This window comes from Cygnus olor, chromosome 1 (assembly GCF_009769625.2).
Source record: "Cygnus olor isolate bCygOlo1 chromosome 1, bCygOlo1.pri.v2, whole genome shotgun sequence".
Lineage (NCBI taxonomy): Eukaryota > Metazoa > Chordata > Aves > Anseriformes > Anatidae > Cygnus > Cygnus olor.
Genome location: NC_049169.1, coordinates 114,338,619 through 114,361,648, shown reverse-complemented (window position 1 = coordinate 114,361,648; position 23,030 = coordinate 114,338,619). Strand labels below are relative to the sequence as shown.

The window sequence follows — 23,030 nt, the reverse complement described above, 5'->3', positions numbered from 1 at the left end:
ATAGGGTTACTGGGCCGGTTAAGATTTTTTCCTATTTTAATGCATAACTTAGTTTTGTGATCTGATTTGTGATCTAAGTATTGAAAAATATGACTAAATGATATTTTTATAATATGAATGGAAAGCTAAAAATAATATAAGAATACTATCAATATCCGGCATCTAGCAACTTAAGAAACAATTATTTTTAAATATTGTAAAGCACTTTTTAGACATTGAACATAAATACAGTTGCACTTTTTTAAAATTATGCTAATCATGGAGAAAATGTATACATTACTGGAAACAAACTATGGTATCTGATTACATTTGGACAGTAATAAACCTTTAGAAAACCTTCTCTTAAACCTTCAGAAAACATATGCCAGTATTACAGTAAATTCTGAGATAAAAACTATTGAATCTCATATTGCAGTTCTTTCTGTAAATAAACCTGCTGCTTCCTACAGACTACAGAATTATTTTAATGGATTAGTGTTTCTTAGCACTGCTTAATTTAGTTGCATACTGTTTAGTATTATTTAAGTGTAAACAACTCACAAACGTTATGATTCCTAGTAGGTTATAGAGGTTAATTTTTAAGACTTCTACCTCAACACAGTGATGAACTCGGATGATTGTTTCCTCCCCATTTTAGTGCAAGAAGATACTAAGTCATAGGAAGTCAGTGTGTGGCAGAGAAGTCAGGGACACATGATTCCCTAAAGCACAGAAGTATCAGAAGCAGGAGCTGTAGCAGAGGTAATGATTGTATGCGACGCAGTGGAGAATACGGAAGCAAAAATCCTCACGCTAACTACTCTGAGGGCTTTGTCAATGACTTGCTCTGAAACAGCTGGAAGCAGTGATTGTTTAGAACTATCAGGAACTGAAGAAAAGAAAACACCAAAAGATGAAAAAAAGAAAACACTGAAGGATGAAAAAAAGAAAAAGAAGAAAAAAGGACAGCATAACTTCTCCCAGAATGGTAATTTGTTTTCTGTTAGTAGGCAAATGAAACTGTCTTGAGAAATATGGCTGTTCCCCCTTTTTGGCATTTTTTCAGTAATCAGAAAGGCAAGGGAAACGTTCTGACAGTGAATAAAAATAATAATCATGTTTCGAACACTGGGAAGGGGAGAAAGAGAGGTAGGGATTCCTTATCATGTTATTCCACAAAGTTCAGTGATCCAAGAGGCAGGATAATCACCTGAGATGCAAGAACACCTCTATAGTCTATATTCCTCATTGTTAAAACAGCTCTCCTGCAAATATTCCAATTGCTCTGGTTTTGACCATTCATAAGATGACGAATCTGAAAAAGCCTTTCCTGAGGAAGGTTACTCAAAATTGACATTTCTGCACAAATGTGTTGTTTTTGACACAAAACGCCATGTTTTGGCCAGCTTAATCGTAATGTATTATGTAAAAATTAAATTTATGCTTTAACTGAATGACCACAGAGCACAAATATATTACCTCTATGTACATGTTAACAGTGAAGAATCTATCCTGTGTATTTTCATTTCTAGACCTATACTTTCCTAAATCCCACCATACAAGGTCAAAAAATGACTGTCAAACCATTGACCTTTTTCCTGTTAAGCTTTGAAACTTCATCTAGATCTACCAAAAAGGAGAGAAGAAACACTGATTATCTTTCTATTATGTAAGTTATGTGCTGGTGTCAAGTCAGACAGGCATGAAACTAGAGGACAAAAAAAATAACCAGTTTTTAAAATCTTTTTAGCAGAAATATTATTATTGGCTAACTGCTGTGTAGGATATTTTAAGTGATTATTTTTGTTTGTTCATGGTTACTTGGTATGGTCAATTTCCCAAGAAGATGCTTATAACCCACATTTTTTGTCCTGTATGACCTGTACAGATTTCACAGCATTTTCATCATTTTTTTTCAGGAAGGTATTTTCCAGTTTGATTCACATCCTGTCATTATATTCTGGAAAAATAAGATAGTACTGTAATGGTTGTTCTCATTTTACAAATATTTGCATGACCATATTTGTGGTCTTATTGTAGTCTTTCTGCAGTGAAATCATATTGCAGAGAACATGCAGGCATGATAATTGCATATTTGCTTTGTTTTTTACATCTGATGAGGTTTTTTTTCACAGCACCTGTTAATTTTGCTCGCTGCAGAAGGTCTTAAACATCGCTGATGTTAGGTCACTGCTATAATTTCTTCTCTGCTTACTTGAATCTCCATGGTAATCCTTCTTAATTCATTTAAAGCCCAAGTAAAAAAATAAATTGCCCTGCCCCTATCACAGTCTCTCCTGCCATTCCAACTCCATTATCATCTGCCTACTTATTGTATCCAAATTATATAGCTGACCACTTTCAATACTTTTCTTTAGCTTCCTGCCTTAAAAATCAGGTATCAGTGTCAGGTCCAAGCCAAGACATCCTAGGAAGGTGAGTGCCAGAGCTGGACAGAAGCTGCAGAGACCAGGAAGGCTGTTCTGGCTGTCCCCAGCAGGGAAGCAGAAAGATAGGAGTAAGTGCTGCTGCAGGAAGAACCTTTCCCCCAAAAGAAGCCACTGTCCCACTCACCTCTGTCTTCCTAGGTAACACTCCTTCCAGAGCTTTCCACTGTTCTAGCTGCGGTCACAGAAGGAGCGAGGCTGTGGCTTTCTGCTGCCAGAGGCAGTGTCCTACTTTGCCTTTTCCTGCCATGCCTTTGATGTTGCTTCCCTTGTGCCACAGGGCGTTCTAGTCAGGGCCTGCTCCTCTAAATAGTTTGTGTGCAGAAACCCCTTGAATTCAACAGAAGTTCTGAAAAAAAATCTGTCCTTTTCAATTGTTCATTTTTGGGGTTAGGACCTTGTGTGGTTTATACTTAAAATGTTATTTGATCTATAAATTATTATTATAAACTTCAGCAAAATACAGCTTGTAATGTCTTGAGAACTATAGTGAAACTGAGTATGTGCCTGAAAAAGAAGAGCACACAGGGATTTACAGCCTTGACTATTTTCAAATTCTAATTAGATTTCAGGAAAGGAAAATGAAAATAATTCACTTAGAATGTTGGCCAGACAGAAAGGCAAATGACAGTGATACACTTAGAAAGCAAGGCAATAAAGATATTTTTAAATTACTGTATAGAAGCAGCATACACAACTGTGTAATTGTTCTATGCTTACAAACATGTAAGGGTTAAAAACCTAATTCAATTTGAAGCTGACTTAAAAGTTCTAGAATGCTGGTTAGAAGTCATAGCTGCAGAGAAATTTAACTACATCGTGTTTCTGAGTTCTTGCAGACCTGTAGATTACTGTTATTTTTCTTCTATCACACCCTTATTCAAGGCATAGGTCCCACTCTTGAAGCTTGTAGGAATCTTTCTAGATGGGATGCATTTGGTTCATCAATCCCCAAATCATGAATACATTAGTTAAGTGAATATTTACCGAGAAGGAAAAACTGTTTCTGTTGATACTGGAGTAATGTGTACTTTATAAGCATACTTCACTAAATTATTCACAGAGTTTTATTAGTGTTTGCCCCAGAAGACGACACCCACTTAGTTACCCTTATTAAAGGAAAGTGAGCATGATGCCATGCTATTAATGGCATTTCTCAAATGAAAATGGCTTCTGAGAATGAAAGGAGAGAACTTAGCTAGCTCTAGCCCAGTACAGCCACATAAATGCATACACACAGGTATAAAATCTGTAATGGAGTTATCTATGAAATATTTGAACATTGGTGTCTTAGTATAGGTTTTGGGCATTTTGTGAAATGTACCATGTGTAAGTAGCCTGGATGAGTAGTATAGGAGCTTATGTGGGCAGTAAAGAAGTACAGTGATTTTGCTGTCTCAGATGATTGCTATATATCAATGTCAATTTACTTTGGTCTGAATGCAGGGGGAAATAAATTGCCAGCTAAGAAGAAACCACATCAGAATCCTGCATTTTTAAGCCTGCAGAATAATATGATTTCCCAGAAAAAAAATACAGTGGCTCAGCAAATATTATCAGCAAGACTTCACAAAATTAAAGAGCTGAAGAATGAAATGTTTGATTTACAACAGAAATTAAGAGCATCAAACTTAGAAAACCAGGTGTTGAAACAGCTTCAGTGGCGGCACTTGAAGGCCATAGGTGGATATGAAAATTCAGAAAGCGTTTTGCCCGATCTTTTAGCAAGGCATTACAGTGAGGTGAGAGCTTTAAGGAAACATCTGAGGATGTCTCAGAAGGAAGAAAGAAGCACATCCATGAAGCTTAGAAAAGTTGAAGCAGAGCTGCTAAAAACTAAAGATGCTTTGCAGGCCTTGCATATGCTTTCAGAAGATGAGGCTCTTGCAGAAAGAGAGGAACTTTATCACAGATTATCAGACCTTACAGAAAAAATGGATGAGAATAATAAGAGAATACAGGTAATATGTGCATATGTTTGTATTTGTAGAAGTATAATAGGAGAGGTTTCTGTACATGAGCAGTGGAAATTTTTTAGCTGCTTCTTGTCACATTGATGATTTTGATACAGTCCTTTAACACTGAGCATTCTTTTTAATCCAAAGTATAAGGTACTAAAAATGGAAGTAGGACCCCCTTCCAATATTTTAGAATCTGTCAGTAATGAGTGACTGAATTAAATCCGGCAATAACGATTTTTAAGACTTAAGTTCTCTGTCTTGCCCCTGTTAGGTGAGAAGCATAGCACGTAGCTGGAGAGCAATCTTCAATAGAGCATGTGATCTTCAGTAGAGCAGGCAATGCCTATTTGCCGAAGGTAGAGAACCTCAAATTATTTTTGTTTTAATCCCAAATTTGCTGCTCTGCTCCCTGCTAGCAGCATGGAGTTACCCAGCGTTGCTTGGGCAGTCTAGCTGCAATGGTGTGGACCTCGCCGAGCCCTGATTCACCCAGGTGAAACCTGGGGTTAACGTGACAGGCAGAGCACACCTGCCCGCTGCTGAGCTACCTGTACAGCCGAAGCTGCCTAACCTGGAACATGCACTTTGCCTTTAAAGCAGTGTTTGTGGGCAGCATGGGCTTAACTACATCCCCAGTTCACTAATTAATGTTGCTCTCTGCAGTTGGCTGGACGGCAGCTGCTGCATGAGGCAACAGTCCGGAGTTGTAGATTTTAGGGTTGGTTCTACGGCTGATTTATTATGCAACTGCAGTAGAAGCCAGGTCGGAGTTTAAGAGGAGTTAATTCATTTTATCTTTTTTATTTCATGCATCTTTAGTCTTAACGAACCTTTTACAAGAAGATACTCTTTACTACAAAACTAGAAGAGTGAAATTTCCATTGTCCTCCAGGAATTAATTTCTATTTTCTATTGGGTACATTATTCATAGAATTAAATAAAGAGCCAGGTAATCAACCATTTGAACAGCTAGGTCTGAAATACTTTTATTACATGAAAGAAAATATAAACAGCTGAATTCAGACACTGTTTTGAAAACTTTCTATTTACAGAAGTCCCAGTGAGAAGCTATAAAAAGCTTGCAGGATTGGGTTCCCACCCTACAATTTTAGTAACTATCACTTCAGTGCATGGCACTGGGTTCTGGTGATAAAGTACTCAGTAAAGTACCTACTCTTCATTTACACCTCCTTATGCTGCCATAGTTAATACATCTCAGTGTGAACAGAAATGTCTTAAAATGTCTCAGAAGTTATCGTTTTCATTAATTCGTGTACGGGCCTAATTTTTATGTTTGAATGCCAAATATCTATTTTTTTGTTTAATACAATGAGGTTTTAAACCAGTTTTGCTCATTTTTAAAGTAAATTTTGAGATGCTCCTTAATGTCATTCACTGTTTACAATAATTAGAAGCTTACTTTTCATTATATTAGTGTGCTTATTTTCTAGATCTGGTAAGAATTGATTTTTTTTAATGGTCATGCTGAGTATATCCATGTTGTAAAATATGTAATTTTTTTTAAGAGCCTAGAAAAGCAGCTGAAGTTGAACAATAGCACCTTTAGTCGTCAGCTGGCAGAGGAGAGTAAAAAAGCTGTTGAAGCTGGGATAATTACAAAGAACTTGCAAATGGAAATTAGCACTCTTCACCAAAAAATTAAGGTATTCCAGATTCTAAAGAGGTTTCTGCTGCTGCAGGAAGATTCAAGTCTTTAATTTTATCTATTCTTTTTGCCTCATTTATTATTTACTAACAGAGTTTTTGTTTCCTGTTTGAGTCTATAGTCTACCAAAAAAAAAAAAAGTCAAAATACAAGGAGATTGTTGTGGGGTCTATTTGTCAAAAGTTAAAAGTAGTTCAGTAGCTAATTGGAACAGATTAATGTATCACAATTTGAACACACAACCCCCAGCAACCTGTTACCGTTTGGATAGATGTAGGCCAATATATCCATCTAATAACTTTTTATGAGCTCCTTTACAGAAACACCTTGCAATCAAAATAAGCCAAATATTGCGATCTGGAAAACTACAGTTTAACAAAAAGTCTTATGTAAATATTTCAAGAGTTTGTTTCAAATTCCAGCTCGTTCTTTACACAAATGTTCTGGGGAGAAATATGTCAAGTTCAGCACATACTGTAACAGTTGTAAACTAAACGTACAGTAGAACAAATATCCTGGGTTGCACCTGGGCAACCAGTGAACTGCTGGGAGAGGAAGATATACAGTGCCGTACCTAGTGTGCCAATGTGCCCTGAACAGCATTTGCTAATTCCCTGCCACAGAGTCTGTTCTACGTGTGGAAATGTGGGAGATGGGAATAACTACAGTCCCAGGAACACTAATGTAAAACTGTTCGAGAATGCAAATTATTTTAAAGTATAGTTCACACCTTAAGACTTCTCTAAATATTTCTACTTCATGTGTTTTCCCCAGTTTTCTGTGCGTGTTCAGTTCTCTTAATGTTATGTTTAGATTCCCCAAGCCTTCTATTGTTTTAACACAAAGAGCAATCATGCTTATTAACCTTGTTTCTGTGCCAGAATGGAGTTTATACTCACACATTTGTAGTTTTGCACAGCTGGCTTATTCAGACCATTCAGGGTGTCCAGACACACAATTCTCTTTCAGATCAGTCTGTATGTCCAAATTAAACGCAGGTCCTTTTGTACACTAAGAATTGATTAGTGAGAATGTTACTGCAATCTCTCTTTTTTAAGATAGATTTCAATATGGAAGCAGGACTCTTGCAAAATAATTTTTAAAAGTGTGCCTCTGAAGTTTATGTCATGTTACAGAAGGCTCCATCTTCTGAATATTGTGTTATAAGGCTAAGATGTGCTCTTAGCCTTAAAAATGGAGAATTTTGATTTGGCTTATGAAAGAAAATGATTGATCCATGTTTAATTAAATGACAAAGTCACCAAATGATCTGGCACAAAGCAAAACTGATGTCAGTTTTCTCCCAGCATAGGAAAATTAGTTTGGTAAAAAGTAATTCTCAATGCATACTAGAAACTTAATAGTATTCATTTCTTCTTAGGAAAAGGATCGGCAACTTTATGTAAAAAATATCTATGCAAATCGGATGCCTAAAATCCCAAAGGACAGAGGTGATTCAGTACCTCATGAAAAGCGTAAGAGTATAATCATTTTCCTTAGTTATGTGAAACTTAGTATTATTTTATAACTGGGACAGGTATGCCAAAATAAAAGCCAATATGGTACTTTTATATAGGCTAAAAATATTCTCATACATACACTTTGGACAGAAGTGCTTGTTTTTTGCTCATTTATTCTATAAATACAAATACATGACCTGTTTTTAATACATAACCCAATTTTCATCATGAATAACCTTTAGGATACACACAGGTTTAGTATTCTAACAGTGACACTGAAGTAGTGTTGCTATTTTAAGTGTCTATTTGCATCAAGAGACATTTGCCAGTTTGTTTTTAAGAGCATGAAGCTATCACTCCACATAGCTTTTGAAGACTAATTTTTGTTCAGGCTGTTCATTTTGATTTGGCAAGAAGTGGTCATCTAGAGTTAAAATTCCTACAACATGCCTCACTAAATCAAAGCACCTCATGACCAATCCTCCTGTAGCAAGTTGCTAGTGTTAGTACAGACTTTCAAAGTGCCCTTAGATTACCAAAAATAATGAATTTAGTTGGGTCTTTAAAAGCTGTTCACTCATTTTTAAAATTCTTAAACCCTGTAGCTTATAAATAGCAGAGAGACTTCAATGCCCATTATTGAAGCCTCTGCAACTCTCGTTTTGTTGGGATGCAAGGAAAGGAGTTGTTTTCAGATACAAGGTTTAGAAAGTTTAAAGGCTAGTCTGATGGTTATACTGTCAGCATATCTGAGAGAAGAGAGTGTTTATCCTTAGTAGTCTTCTGGTTATTTAGTGTAAGTAAATTCAAATGGGCAACCAGAGATTACAATAACCCAGTAATCAGATACCCTCTCAATTAATTCCATCGACAAAATCGATGTCATTTAGAATAGTGTAGAAAGACGGAATAAAATAATAGAAAGTTAATTCTATCAACAGGAAGAAGAGTCTTTATTAAACAGTATTTTCTTCATATGGATACTCAGACAGGTATCAGAGAGAATTATTTACCATACGCAATCTTGTCTATCAACCATTCCCAGAGTAGGTACATTCTGTGGGATTCAGTTGCCTAATTATGGGTATCTAGTGGCATTTGAGATGTCCTAGCACATTGCCTGGCCCTGTAGCTGTTCCAGAAGGACACGGGTGTCCCATCACTCCTGGGTAATGTTGGCCAGCCTTATGTGGATACCTTGGATACTCTAGGGCATCTCAAATAGCACCTATGTTCTGACAAGTGAATCTGACCCCTTGACCTGAGGGAGCAGCAGCTGAAAACAATCACAAATCATACAATCCAAAACCTGCTTTGTTGCCCATATGCGCACTGTATTCTTCAGGGACAAAAATGTTGAAGCAGATAGTTTTCTTGAAACACGTATAAATTTCTAATAATTGACATATGCTTTAGATGTAGCATCTAGCACTTACTAATAAATGTGTTTTATACAGGAAATAACAAATTTCAAGTACTTTCCCCACATTGAAAGTAACATTTTGTCTCCTACTCCGGACTGTAAACATCGTGTCACTATTCTGTGGGAGAGCTTTCTGCACAGCCACCTTAATACCCTTTACTTTTGGATAATGATTTGAACATTGAGTTTCCTGCGTTAAGCACCTCTTTAAAATACTAGATATTCCTGCTTCTATATTAAAGGAGAAATTGGAACTTTCTTCGCAAGGGTACATAAGAGCACTTAAATTTTACTTGGTAGCAAACAAATTCTGGAAATATTGCACATGCCCCCAGAATTCTTAGAAATATGATATCAGTATGAAGTCTTACTGTAGTCAGATGCTTATTTCTTTCCTAATATATTGTTTTTGCAAATCCATTACTGTGCATTAGCGATAAGTGAACTACAGGGATAAAGTTGGTAATTCAAGTTTTAAGATTTAGAAAGAAATTCCTACTTCTCATTCCAAATCAGACAAGTTTATTTTGTGAAGCACTGAATTCCAACATCAGTTGCATCACATCACCCTCTGTGGTGTTTTTTTTTTTAAACTTTACTCATATGTGGATGTTTATAATATTGTTATTTAAATTACACTATTAAATCATTGATTACTACTTAAGTTAGCTTAGCTGAACAGAGACCTGGTATTTTGCAATGTGAATAGGTTCTCAGCAAAGTTGTCTGGTGTTACGTTATTTTTGCCCAGTAAGTGCTTCATTCTCTGCCAGTTAATGGAAACAGATGATTTAGAAACCCAGAACTGGAATTACTTAGAATTGTTTTTCCTTTTCACTGTTGGCCTGAATTTTCCTCTTGCAGATGTGGAAAGAGCTACCTCTTAAAGTTGTTATTTTCCTTTCTGCGTTTGTAAAAATTTTTACTTAGCAGGAAAGAAAAAAAAACTGTGGGGCTGCATTTTTTAATACTCCAGATGAAGAACTGAAGGTAGGCTTAGGGTATCAGAAAGCTCTATATACATAAATAAAATTGTTCTTTTGAGCAAATTAGTTAATGTTGTTTGCTGTCCGTGAGAACAAACGTTGATCAGTTGCTGGAAGGTCACACCAGCTCATCTAGAGGTACAGCTCCCCCTAGTTCTGGATCTGAGGAATGTTCTGTTGATTTCTGTTGAAAAGGCTTCTGAAGTAACTTACTGGTTCAGAAAAAGAAAACAGTTCCCCTTCACATCATCAGTGCCATTATTTCAGAAGTTATTCTCAAATTGGTTATCAACATCCTTATTACCACCAAACTACAAACATGTGAAGATCATCATTTTGTGGATACTCTTCTTCTGATTTCAGATATCAAAACTGGGAGTAAGGTTGAATGTTGACGTAGGTAAGATCACAGTCTTGCTCCTGTGCTAGCAACTTTCTTAGCTATTGTACTCATGTCAAATTATTCTAAAAATAGAATCAAAGAACAATATACTGGCCTTGCCCTTGTCATCCTGTCCTATCTCCGTTCAGATATTTCTTTGAACGGAGCATTCAATCACTCCCTTGGAATCCCTTTTCAAATAGCAGTGATATTTCAGGTAGTGTGAAGTATTGCCACCAAAGTTTGGTTCTACAAAGCCTTATAGAAATGCTTAACTTTGAGCAAGGTGAGTAACCAAGTCGGAAGGCATGAAAGCAAGCATGCTTGTTATACTCTGTAAGATCTGAATGTAGGAGCCTGAAAGTTGAGGCCCTTTCCCAGACCTGTTAAATCTACATTAGCATGTTACCACACAAATTAAGCCAATATGGTCTTTAGGCTATAGACACATCTGTCTTGACTTCACGTGTCCTGTCTGATCATGATGTCTTTGTCGATCTAAAATGTAAGTATATTTACAGTGCACTGATATACTGATGAAAATGCTTGGATTTCTAGGTAGCTGAATTCAAAATCTCTAATAAAAATTCCAAGAAAACTTAGATAATGAAACTTTATTACATCCTTGGAAAGGAAAGCCACAACATTTGTACCTCAAACTCAGCTAAGAGTGCACTAGCTATGCTAGTTATTTCCTTGTTTGCACTCTTGCATAGCAATAAAGACAAGGATATATATTCAAAATGTGGGATACATTGTGGGATTTTAATTTACTGACGTACACTTAAACTGCAAACTTCTCATTAACATCAGGTGTTAACTAATAAAACCTAACTCATACTATATGTGGGTTCCAATTTCAGCCAGATTCGTAAGAAAGAGTTCCCTTATTAAAGGGCATTTAAGACATGCAGCAAAACGATGCTTAAATCCTAGATCACATACCAATATTATTAGTCATCAAACATATCTTTTATTTATACCAATGATGTAATTCCAGAAACTGCTGTATTTCTAATGATTGTCTTTTTTCAATAGGTCTCAGCAGAAACACATCAGTGCAAGTAGATAAACAGAGTTTTAGATCACTGCTGCTGCCACAGCACCAAACCCAGGAAACAGAAAAAAGTCAAATTCTGCTATCGGAGGTATGAAAGATCTGGATCCAATCCCTTGCTTAAACTCTCAACTAAATTGTATGTTCTTCCTCAGTTTTGGTAACAGACCTATCAGTCATCTTATCTTTTTATGATGTGCATTTTGTATGAATATAATTATTACAGAAAATACCTAGGACAAAAGTTGTGATACAAAGAACTTAACAGAAAATATCAGTCTTTTTATAAGTATTGCACTGATTGTATTCTTTAAAAAGTCACTAAAGTTATTTCCCCAGTATTTTACCTTTAATTGTCAATTGTAGGTGAAAAAGCCTTCAGAAGATAAGAACCAAAAAGCTAAAGCAAATGAAGCTTACACAGATGCCCAACAGAAAACCAAGAAGCAATCAGCCAAGAAAATACCAAAGCCAGAACCATTCAATAGAATGCATAGAGGTACATTTTAACATTTTCCTCAGAAATGCCTTTGATCTTTTCAGAAGTTGAATGACCTGCTGATGTTGGTAAGTTACACGGGTCTGAGAGCCGTTTGCTGGCACCCGAGTGTCAGTAACTAGCTCTATAAAGCAGTATTTTGAGTTGCTGACACCCAGCTGCTGGTTGTGCTACACTGACAGCAGATGAGCTCCACAGTATAAGGCATCGTTATACTGCTGTACTTCTAAAAGCAGTTCCTGATGATGTTGGTAAAAATTCAGTGCTTCATCTGTAAAAATACACTTTAGTTAATGGTTGCCTGTTAATTCCCCACTAATGAAATACTGATCTCAAATTGTTGGTTGTGAATCTTCATCATAGTGAATGTCAACAGATAATTCTGTCTCAGGATCAGTTGCTAAGAAAGGAAAATTTCTTCAAGGGCTGGGAGTATCTCCTCATTGCAATGATCACAGTAAATAGATTTTTATACATATTTTTATAGTGAGGGTTTTATATACAACTGAGATCTGAGTGCCGTCATGCTAAATTCTTCGCAAATGGTAGACGTTATGTGACCAGAATGTCACACATTTATAGAGGACTAACAGGTTGGTGAGGTCACTTACTAGATCAGTCAGTAACAGAGCTAGTAACCTGGAAAGCTTTAACTCCTGTACATTGTATTCCATCTTCTCAGCTTGAAGCCTTTCCAGAGCCCACCCGTGAACCCAAACAGATAGCCGAAGTCACCCTATGTGTTTCAAATCCCGTTAAAACTGACAGAAAACTCAGGTCTTTTGATTCTGCCTGCAAAACTCTCTCCTAACTCCCATTTGCCAGTCTCTCCTCTGGCTTTCTCCCACTGCCAGTATTTGACTGACTTATTGAAGTCTTTAGTTATTTTCAGTATTGCAACTACCTACTTCTCTTTTAAACTTGGACTCTGTCTTATTCTGCAGGTACTCTTTGAGTCTCTCCAAAGCACAGAGCTATTACAAATTGTCCCCTATAGCAGAGAAATGCATTTTACAGGCATTCAGTAGACACATACCTTTTCCATTAAAAAGTGGATCCAACTCAGTTATATGTTAGAAAACTGCAGTATATTCTGCTCTCTGCAAGAAGCATGTTGTCGACTAAGGGAAAGAAAACCATACCTATATTTAAGTTCCAATTTATAGTAATAAAATGACAGGTAGAGTTTAGATCTCATGTAGTTTTCGTGACACTTTGTACATAACTATACTGCTACTATATTTAGCCTTTAAGAAACTGCAACATATTCAATACGGATTATATTTGCATGCTAATTCATTTAAGTGTCATGGAAAAGGTCAATGAAAATGATCTTGCTTAAATCTTGCTCCATCCTGTTATATGTATTAGGAAATAGCACTGTCACAACCCTCAAGGCTGAAGAGCCGTCAATAACAACTTAAGAAATGAAATAACGAAGTAAAATGTGCTCTCATTAATGCTTCATGACAGTTTATGATCCTAGCCAATTTAAGAACATTTCTAAAAACCACAATATTCCATTTCAGAATATTTAGAGGAAGACAAACCACTGACAGAGGAACACACTTGTCTGGAATTTATGAAACAAGAAGAAAGAAAGAGAGACTTCCTTAAAGAGGAACTGAAAAAGATGATAAAAACTGAACGAACTCCTCTAACTGACAGTGTAAAAGAGAACAGTCAAGAGCAAGATGCAGTGGAAGAATATGAAAAAGAAAAAAAGCTAGATGAACAACTAAGTAACAGTGGGAAGGCAGGGAGTAAATTTGTAACTCCAGGTCCAAAAAACAAATCACCCACTAGGCTGAAAAAACAATACATGTTCTCAGAAGCTACTGAAAATTTGCACCATGGGATTCCTGCATCAGGTACAAAACCCAGGAAGTGCAGTCACTGCAACCACAGACATGGACGTCAGGACTGCAGTGAAGGAGTTGAATCCAAAGTGAAAAATTCGTTTGAGCTGTATGAACCATCTTTTGGTAAAGCCACAAAAACAAGGCAGAGGGACAGTTCAGCTGAAGCAGAAGGCTGTGCTTACAAGACATTCACTGAGAGGAAAAAGAGTCTTATGAAAGAGCTCTTTGGGCCAAGCTGTGTTTGAAAAGACAACCATTCAAGTTCAAGCATGAGAGGAGTGGAGAGAAAGCAGTGAAGGGATGCATGACTACACAAGCCAAATTTTAAACCACCAACACTACTTTACAATGTAGTGTCTAACACCAATGAAATCATTGTGAATAACCTCATAAGAATACACAAATAATTATTTTGATATTCAGTAAGTATATCAACTTATCTTTCCTTTTAAAATATACAGCACTTTAAATCTTTTAAACCTAATGAAACAATGTTTCTAACATCATAAAACACATACGAAATCTTATAACTTTTTAGAATTTATTTCAATGATTCTTCCAAAATGACAGGCAAATCAGTTGTCACAGCAGAACATTATTCTGGTTTTTGTGCATGTGTATGCACCTTAGCAACTAGGAGTGCCTTACCAAATATGTTTACCTGTTATCAAGAGGTGTCCAAGTAGGTCCCTTCTGGGAAATTTCACTTTTGTGTGTGTGTTTTCTCTGAGTTTTGAAGTTGACTATTTGTTAGCTAGCTGCAGCAAGCAGTCTGCTTTCAGAAGGTTCTTTATTGGATTAGTACCAACAGCGCACTAAAAGAAAATATTTTTTTATTTTCTTCACTCCTGAACTAGCTTCCAGAATTCACACATAATAATTTGCTATTACATTGTTTTCACTAGCATTATGAAGCTCTAAAGCTTCATTCTTTTCCACTGTTCAAACTTATCAAAGCAGTTTGCCTGGTAACTTCCACAGCTGACATCCACAGATGAATGTGCAAGAGTAAAGTATTGTTTTGGAGAAGTCAGGCATATCCAATTCTCAAAAAGCCTTTAAAAATCTTGTGTTCAAGGTTATGTAAGTGAGGGTAGGAGGATTATGTCTTGTTCCTCATAGTAACTCACGAGATGTTTGCTAAAATGTAAGCTAGGAAAAAAAGTGTATTTTTTTTTACTGAATTTTACATAAAGGAAAAAAAATACACCACAAAAGCTTTTAAAGGCTATTAAGATATTTTGATCCGAACCTCCTTGAAGCATACTTTTCTTCAATTTTGAAGTTTTTCAAGTAGTACTTCAGCTGTGCAGCGGACAGATTTAAAAAATGATTTAAAAGAGAAACGCTCTTCTGACTGCATTATGTACTATTAACACTTCCATAATGCCTTTCTTGCTGCCACCAAAGTCAAGTGTAAACAAGCACAGCAACAATCCTGTTTATATTGTCTAAATCACAAAAAGCCTCTCTGCCTTTACTCAAATGTTTGACTAGAGCTGCCACCAAACTGCGTATTTGATTACCTCATGCTAAGTGTGGATACAGAGCAAACACCATTCAGAAGATTTTAAAGGATACTGCTTTTCTTGACTTCACTGTGTTAAACTCTCTAACAAGCTAAGTGGAAGTATCATTACTCACATCTTTAGAGTCAGAAATACGTCAATGTCACAGTTAGAAAAATCTGTTCTGAATACTTTAAAAAAAAAAAAAATCTGTGGATTCCAACAGTACCTCCTTAGGCAAAAACATAGGTGGGTTGTATTTGTGTTTCGTTTTGTTTAGGAAAACTGTAACATTAAAAAAGCATTAATAGAAAACCTGAGATGGACTGAACAGCTTTATTTCATGAATAAACACACCATTATACATAACAGACTGAATCCTGACATTTTGTTCTTGTTGATATTTAATGCATTCAGTTTTCTGTTGGCTAAATGTAATCCTTAATATAAAAAAAAAATCTAATTAACATTTAAGAAAAAAAACACATTTCATGTACATATACACAGACACAGAAAATGTGTCATGACCTTCTGAATTAATTTCTAAACACAATGCTAATTATGGAGGGGCCCTAATGCCTTCCTGCACAAAGGCAAAGGACCTGGAATAACACAACACTGTACAGAGTGGGAAGCTGAACCAGAATCCCAAAGCCCAGCAGAAGAGGGAAGGGTGCCCATCGAGAGTTTTGTTCAGGCTCACATCAGAAAAGGGAGGCGCAGAAGAGCTTTATAAAACCACTGCTTTGTCTTGCGGAACACCAAGGGCAGAGTTGTGGGCAGCACTGCAGCACAGGAGGTAGCACAGCTTCGTCCCTGTTCTACAGACGTGGTACCAGGAAAAATTTTGTTCTCCTTTATATTCAAAATGATGTGGCTGTTTACCTATATACAGCAAGAAGCATTTACTGCAAAACAGAAAATTGTTTTCCCTCCTCTTCCTCGCTAGCATTCTGTTACTACTTCAGGTAGTTAAATCACTCATTTGCCTTTTTACATTTACATAGCTGTTTTGGACTGTCCCAGACTGTCATTAATATGCACCAAAACCCTGGGAATGTAGTTCCTAGGAATGCAGGAACAGCACTGTCTTTTACTTTCTTAATGTGGAGCTTGAGAAGGTTGGCCAGACCTTTCTTCCCAAAACATGGAAGGAAGCACTATCACTGATATTCACTCCACTTGGGAAGCAGAAGAAATGTCAAGGAACAAAAGGTCAGTTATCAATAAAAGCAGGAAGAAATTCAAGTGTTCAATGAATTTTAAAATTCTGTGAGGGAAAAGTAGCCAGCTGTTCTGTATTTGGCAACTGAGAAAGTCACTTAAGAGATAAAAGGTTGATTCTGCATATATATCAGTAATATTTTCTAAGACAGTCTGAGAATACCCCAATTCTAGACTTAAAAAAAAAAAAAAGAAACCAACAACAAGGAGGAAATAAATTCTGTTTTGCTCTAAGCCAACCAAATAACCTACTTCTACCTAGAACCACATCACCAAGTATAAACCCACCTTTGAGTGAAACTGCCATATTATACAGCACAGAACGAACAAAGCTCCAAAAATAATTCCTAGTGCCAGTGCATTTCCACCTTAACAGTTATAAAAATCAAACTCTTCTAGACCTTGGTGAATATGCCATGGCAAGTCTGATTCATGGCAGAACCATAAATGTTCATACTTGTCAAAATGAGGTTTTATAAATAGCAGTGCCATTCTTTGAACATTGCTGATTACAAAACTGAAAAACAAACTAAGGAAAGATAAATCAAAAGGAATACTGACTGATACCTGACTGAAGAAACAAAACATATCTCAGAACTGGTCTGTCATGAAAGACAAACTTTTTTTTTTTTTAAACAGCAATAATGAAAACGTATTTTAGGACTCCATGAATTACTGGGATTTCTTCAGCTGAAAGGGTGAAGCATGATAGCGACAACTTTATTACAAACCACAAGCCAACAGGTAATTCCAACACCACCTGAAAGAGATACAAAACACGACTGAAGTTATTGCATCAATAACCCTGAAGCATGCCAGCTTCTGTAAAAACAACCCCGTAGTGTCAAAAATGAAATGCAGAGTTATCAGGTCAACAGAACATCTTTCTGTCTAGATACACAGGACAGCAGTTAACCCCACAGTGGTTCTGAGAAAGCCTGAAGACTGTCTGGGCAGAAGAGCACCAAATAACACGAATGTGAGCCAAAGTGTGGTATACACAACCTACAACTTCTAAAAACATTCACTATGTACCTAAGAAAAAATGTATAAGTCACTGAAATCAAAGGCATGGCAAATAACAGAACACTTTGGAACCTAAATTCAGAAACTTTAGAGAAGTTAAAAAGTAAATTTTCTCAGAAACTTAAATCAGTATTTTTAAAGAGTCTTAAGTCCATACTTCTGTTCTTTGCCCTTGCTCCTCCCAAAGCTACATAAAACCCCTACTGAGACTTTCACTGCTGTCCCAGACCCCTCTCACTTCTGTTGTACAGAGTGCTATCATTCAAATGACCAGCGCAGAAATTGTTATCGGTGTGACGGCACAGAGGGTGCACCCTAACCGTAACACGCAGTGTATCTGTCACAGACTACACAGAGTCATACTGTGATTATCAGCCGGGAGAAAAAAGGAGATTTGAAGGCAGACAAGGATGTCAACCTTGATGCTACCTAAATAAGTATTTTCCAAGGACTGTTCCTCTACCCTGCACAGAAGCAGACTCATCTTGTGCAGTATCCAGCATGCTGGATACAAACGACTCCTTAGACAGCTATTAAAGACGGTACAACAACGGCGTAATATGGAATTCATTCTAAGGCAGCTGGATCTTAAAAGCCTAATTCGGAGATTCATGAGCAGCATTTTAGCTTCATGGTAGATTTCCCTACTACACTGTCCTGTCATTCTGCCTATTTATCCTGTTGGCATACAGCCAGCATACGTTTCACTCAGAAACCAGCATCTACAATTCATAATATTCTTCTGATCATTAATCCATCAAACTGACCAAAAGAGAATGATTTAATTAAGTAAAAATGCAACAAAAACGCAATGAGAAAAAGGGTTGGAACAGAGGAGACAAAGTGCCAACCAGAGAGCAAACCTCAATCATTCTAGGGTCCCACCGCTATGAAACCTCTGGAGTTTATAAGAAACGCATGTAAGTGATCCAGACCTATGAGGTATTTGCCCATTTTTAAACCCAGTTTTGCTAATTCAGTGGATTCCTTAATATAAACATACTTCTGAAGTCTTCTCAAGGGTGTATTCCATATTAAGATAAAGCTGCTCTGTTTGAGAAGAGATGAAAAAGACCGATATCCCATTTCATTGTGAGTTAAACACGAGCCGAACACATGGCAAAGAATGTCTCAAACTCGCCACATTGCTATTATGAAATGTACAGAAGCAGTGTTTTAAGTCCATGGGTGCTCCTTATCATTACATTCTCGGCATCCATACGGGCTTGGGAAATATGTTTTCCACTGTAAAATACCCCATAAAATGTCCTTACCTGCCACCCCAGTAGGAAAGGCTACCAAGCGCTCCAGTGGAGCGAGCCATTTGCTTGGAAGCACTGTAACTGGCTCAGAGTAGTATTTCCAAATGAGAGAGATCATCAGGGCAGCCTAGAGTGGAGATTCGTATTAGCTTGGGTAACAATCAAAGCAATCAAAACATCAAAGTAGATTTCCACCGCTATTTTGAATCAGTAAATCTCAAATTCTAATGACAGAACATAGCTTCTCTGATACTTTATATCGTCCTCAAGCAAATTCAAAACATTTTGAACTGGGTATGACCTTAACTTTACACACAATACTAAGAGGTAGCAGACACTGAAAACTACTGCTTTCTTGTGAGACCTTGGGTCAAATCTAGCATAGATAAAAATAGTAATACAAATTGTTATATTCTGATGACTGTTTTTAGCCCTAATCCTTGTCTGCTAGGAATCCAACTGGCTTTCACGTTACCCAAAATACATTTTCAGGTTAAGCACTCTTCTCCTTATTAGACAATTCTTTGGCATCAAGTCTGAACTACAAAGATAATCTGGTGAGGCACTGTGCGTAAACGTGTGGCAGCTGTAAAAGGAGATTTGCGTCCCCAGCTGAAGCACATTTTATGTTTTCAAAACCATAAGCAAAATATACATATACACGTATCAGAACTTTCCTGCGTCTAACACTACATATAAATGAAACAAACAAAACAAATGTGATAAAAGAGCTACGACAAACTCCTATTTTGTCATCTCAAAACTGGAAAAACAGAGCTTCAAGAAAATCCCAAACTTCTTTCATCCACAACTAGCAGAGCATATCAGCAGCATCTCTCCCTTCTACATCCAAGAAACTGTTTCAGTTTGGTATGAATTGTGTCATTGGGATGCCAAAGACCTGAACTACTGACACAGAACCATACAGCCAGTAAATGCAGAAGAGATTTGTAACACTACCAAGGATTTAGTTAAGTAGCTTGTATCCATAATAAAATATTTACTTACTTGTAAGATGTAGAATACAATATTTATAACCCACTTTATTTTGGCTAATTGGGCAGTTCGTGCTTTCACTGTTGAAAAAAAAATATTACTCTGCATTATGTATAATAGTAAATTATACTTACATAAAACTAGTAAATTGTTAATATTACAGTATTCAAATCAGGACATTACTGTTAAACATCACATACCTGTTTAAACATCCCATCACGTTACTGTTAAACATCACATACCTGTTTAAAAATCTCTTTTAAAATGACTCATAGGTACAGCGAAAGTAAGGAAATGCTAAGTCCATATCACACAAGAGTTTTTTATTAAAGATACCATGAAAAGTTGCAAAACACTGAAATCCTAGACAGAGAAATGTCACATATAATAAAGAATGCTGCTCCCAAATGAGAGTAGTCACTGTGTTTTCTAATTTAAGACCCTTCTTTAGATGGAGCATAATATAAGTTTTCCCCTTTCACAAAATGAGAGAATGGTGGTTTTAGCAGATGCACTTGTTGCCTTATTTCATTCAGGAACACAGTTAAAGACCATTCACAAGAAGACTATTCCTGCACTGAATGAGTCTTGGCCAGATTCAATATCCAAAATTCTCATGCCTGCTTGTCTTCTGTGGCAGAACCCCAGACCAGCATAGAGAAGCCCAGTGAAGACAGCACGTCTTCAAACATAACGGTGCCCTGAAGTTTTCTTGAACAATGTTGTTGGCTGCTAAGTATACTCCTCAAATCTAGTTTAATTGAAATTACTGGTAAAGAATAATGCTACTGAGAACAATCCAAAACTGCCAGTTGTAAAGACTGTCCTTTCGCTCAGCAAGAAGCATATAAACATCCCGGCATTCTCCACTGAAGAGGCAGACAAAGCAAGCATTCTCCTATCTTATTAAGTTCAGTTAGTGAGTTTGGACAAAGACAAGAACAAAAGCCCTGGTGCAAGCGGTTTACGTGCACTTTCTGCCATCACATAATGGATCATCCCAGTGGAGACACACCAGTACAGCTTTATCATAAAAGCCACTGCATTTGGTCAAACGGGATTGCAAAATGACAGCTAAGATCTCGTCTGGTTACCTTACAGATCAACACTTTCTCTCCAGAATTTTGTAGCACAGCAACCAAACAGCCCCAACCAAGCAATTCATCCTTTTGCAATGAAGATATGCAGCCTTACTACACTACTTTTGTTAATGGCAAAGGACTTTGCCAAAGTATTCAAAACATGATTCAGAAATAAGCATTACCGAGAAAGATGAAAAAAATCCTTGTAAGAAAAAATTTGTATTTAAATTAATCCCTTACCAATGTATACAGAGCCATGCACTACTGAAGGTTAAAAAAAAAGGGGGGGGGGGGGAACACTGGAGATGGATAAGGGGAGGTGGAGAGCTGAAAGAGAAATATACTTAAAAATGTAAACATGCTTGTAAAATTATTGTGGTTTTTTTTGTTTGTTTTTTTTTGTTTCTTTTTTCAGGAAGTAGAAAAGGGAGTAAGCATTGCACTCTACCATGAGTTTTAAGCTTGTCAGTCATCTTGTTGATCTTTCTTTCCAGACGGGCATATCTAGCAAACTCATCCATCATACTAATGGTTGAGAGTTCTTGCTTCATGTTCTGGATTTCAGCTCTCATTTGGGATTCCTGCTCTGCATCCTTTTGTAACAACCTGGATATCTAAAAAGTAAAGAAATAATACCCCTTATTTATCCAGAATTCTGCTGATTTCAATATGTATAAAGCGTTATCTCCCTTTTACATACTCAAAAACCCCCATAAAACAAGACCCTTTTACCAATGCATATGAAAACCTTCACAAGTGTAACATGTTCTAAGAGTCAAAAAATCATACTTTCTCAGCTAAGAAACAAACCAAAAAGGGTCAAAGGAAACTGTTCCCATAAAGCAGTGATTTTCAACTTTTGTAACTGTGGTTAACTGCCTTTTCTGTCTCTATTTCTACCTTCATCTCCCCACTCTCAGTGATGCTGCCTTCTGAAACCTTTTGAACTGCGCAGGACCCTGTCCCTGCATCCTGAGCCAAAGTGCTGTCTTCCCTCCTTGCAATTCTCATCTTGCACTTCTTGGATCACAGACTTGCAGAAGGAGAACCAGGGAAACAGTCCTTTTCATCGCTACTCTCCCCAGCTCCATCAATACCTCTTACACTCATTGTTCCCATTTCCAGATTCAGGAGCTGCAGCAAGAGTCTTAACTAATTAACGTGGCCAAATTTTATTCACAGGAGCCCAGTTCAGACCTCATCAATAACATAAGGCTCAGAAACTGGGAATCACTCCTCTCGATTACAGATTACAGCCTGGGCTCTTGGAAGCACAAGGACTGAACCGGAGCTGTGATCCTTTTAGTGCAGCATCTCACCGCTGTCTCAAAAGCGGAAACATGAATTTGCACTTGCTATTTCTACATCTTACCCATGCAGGTAAATGCAACCTTCTTGTAACACTTTTCTACTTTTTTTTCTTAAATTAATTTCCGGTAGCAGAAGTGTAGAAATGCAATTATGCATCATGTTATCAAGCATCTTCTCTTTTTTTTTTTTTTTTTTTAAATAAAAGAAACTTCTCCACTTTAATTTCATGAGGTTGGTTCGTGAACTCTTTTATCTTGGGAAGAAAAACACAAGGGACATAACATCTCTTCCCCTCCAGTTACTTAGGAAATACTCCCAGCTTTCTCAACACAGTTACCCATTTTTCCTAAAAGTTGTGTTATCAGTAGCACAGTCAACGAGAGCATTACTTTGTCACCAACCGCTGCAGAAAGTTGAGGTTTTTACTACTCATTGATGGTAACACCAAGTTGATTCCCAAAAGGACATCAGTACTTTATGCTTTAAAGGACTTTTATCCATTATCCAACAGCATGCAACGATCCACCTAACACCGATTTATTGACGTGAGCGAGCAGAAGGGCACTTGTTTGTCACACACAGCTTTATTCGGCACCCACACCTCACAGGAACACCTCAGGACTCCCCACCCTCCCCCCTCTCCCAGGCCGCCCCCTCCCCAGCCCTCCCTCAGTAACGACATGGCGGCCGGCGGCTAACAGCCGGCGGGGCGGGGCGGTGACGTCACTCACGGCGGAGGAGCAGGAGGGCAGCAGGACCTTGAGCGCGCTGCAGCCCAGCACGGCGCCCAGCACCAGCAGCCACGCGCCGCTCTCCGCCATGCCGCGCGCACGCCCCTCCCCTCCCCTCCCTCCGCCGAAACCCCAACGGCGCCTGCGCGAGGGGGCGAACGGCTGTCG

At 37.5% G+C, this 23,030-nt stretch overlaps 3 protein-coding genes and 1 long non-coding RNA gene across 6 annotated transcripts in view; 1 reads left to right on the top strand and 3 right to left on the bottom strand.

The window, feature by feature from the left end:
* The window catches only part of LOC121079872 (SH3 domain-binding glutamic acid-rich protein-like), a 32,076-nt gene extending 31,370 nt beyond the window's left edge, over positions 1-706 (bottom strand). The window contains exon 1 of the mRNA XM_040577723.1: positions 592-706. The gene's annotated coding sequence lies outside the window, so the exon portion shown is untranslated. The remainder of the gene's footprint in view (positions 1-591) is intronic.
* LCA5L (lebercilin LCA5 like) lies at positions 185-15,536 on the top strand. Of its 3 annotated transcripts, XM_040577665.1 has the most exons (8): positions 656-741; positions 836-967; positions 3,873-4,387; positions 5,914-6,051; positions 7,435-7,528; positions 11,343-11,452; positions 11,728-11,860; positions 13,390-15,536. In XM_040577665.1, exons 3-8 carry the CDS (start codon positions 3,941-3,943, stop codon positions 13,965-13,967), a joined length of 1,500 nt encoding a protein of 499 aa, XP_040433599.1. In that variant the 5' UTR covers positions 656-741; positions 836-967; positions 3,873-3,940; the 3' UTR covers positions 13,968-15,536. The 3 variants fall into 3 exon arrangements, 2 of the variants coding, with proteins under 2 accessions (XP_040433590.1, XP_040433599.1); XM_040577656.1 differs by having other exon boundaries at positions 185-967; XR_005825197.1 differs by lacking the exons at positions 656-741; positions 5,914-6,051; positions 7,435-7,528; positions 13,390-15,536 and having other exon boundaries at positions 745-967.
* On the bottom strand, positions 9,528-13,351 carry LOC121079912. The gene is made up of 2 exons (XR_005825214.1): positions 12,897-13,351; positions 9,528-10,134 (listed from the first exon to the last, which is right to left on the bottom strand). It is a non-coding gene; the product is annotated as an uncharacterized LOC121079912 (long non-coding RNA).
* A 14-nt stretch (positions 15,537-15,550) lies between the features above and the next one.
* GET1 (guided entry of tail-anchored proteins factor 1) lies at positions 15,551-23,022 on the bottom strand. Its single transcript, XM_040577739.1, has 5 exons — positions 22,863-23,022; positions 21,269-21,434; positions 19,751-19,818; positions 18,755-18,869; positions 15,551-17,214 (listed from the first exon to the last, which is right to left on the bottom strand). Exons 1-5 carry the CDS (start codon positions 22,950-22,952, stop codon positions 17,141-17,143), a joined length of 513 nt encoding a protein of 170 aa, XP_040433673.1. The 5' UTR covers positions 22,953-23,022; the 3' UTR covers positions 15,551-17,140.
* Between the last annotated feature and the right edge of the window lie 8 nt (positions 23,023-23,030).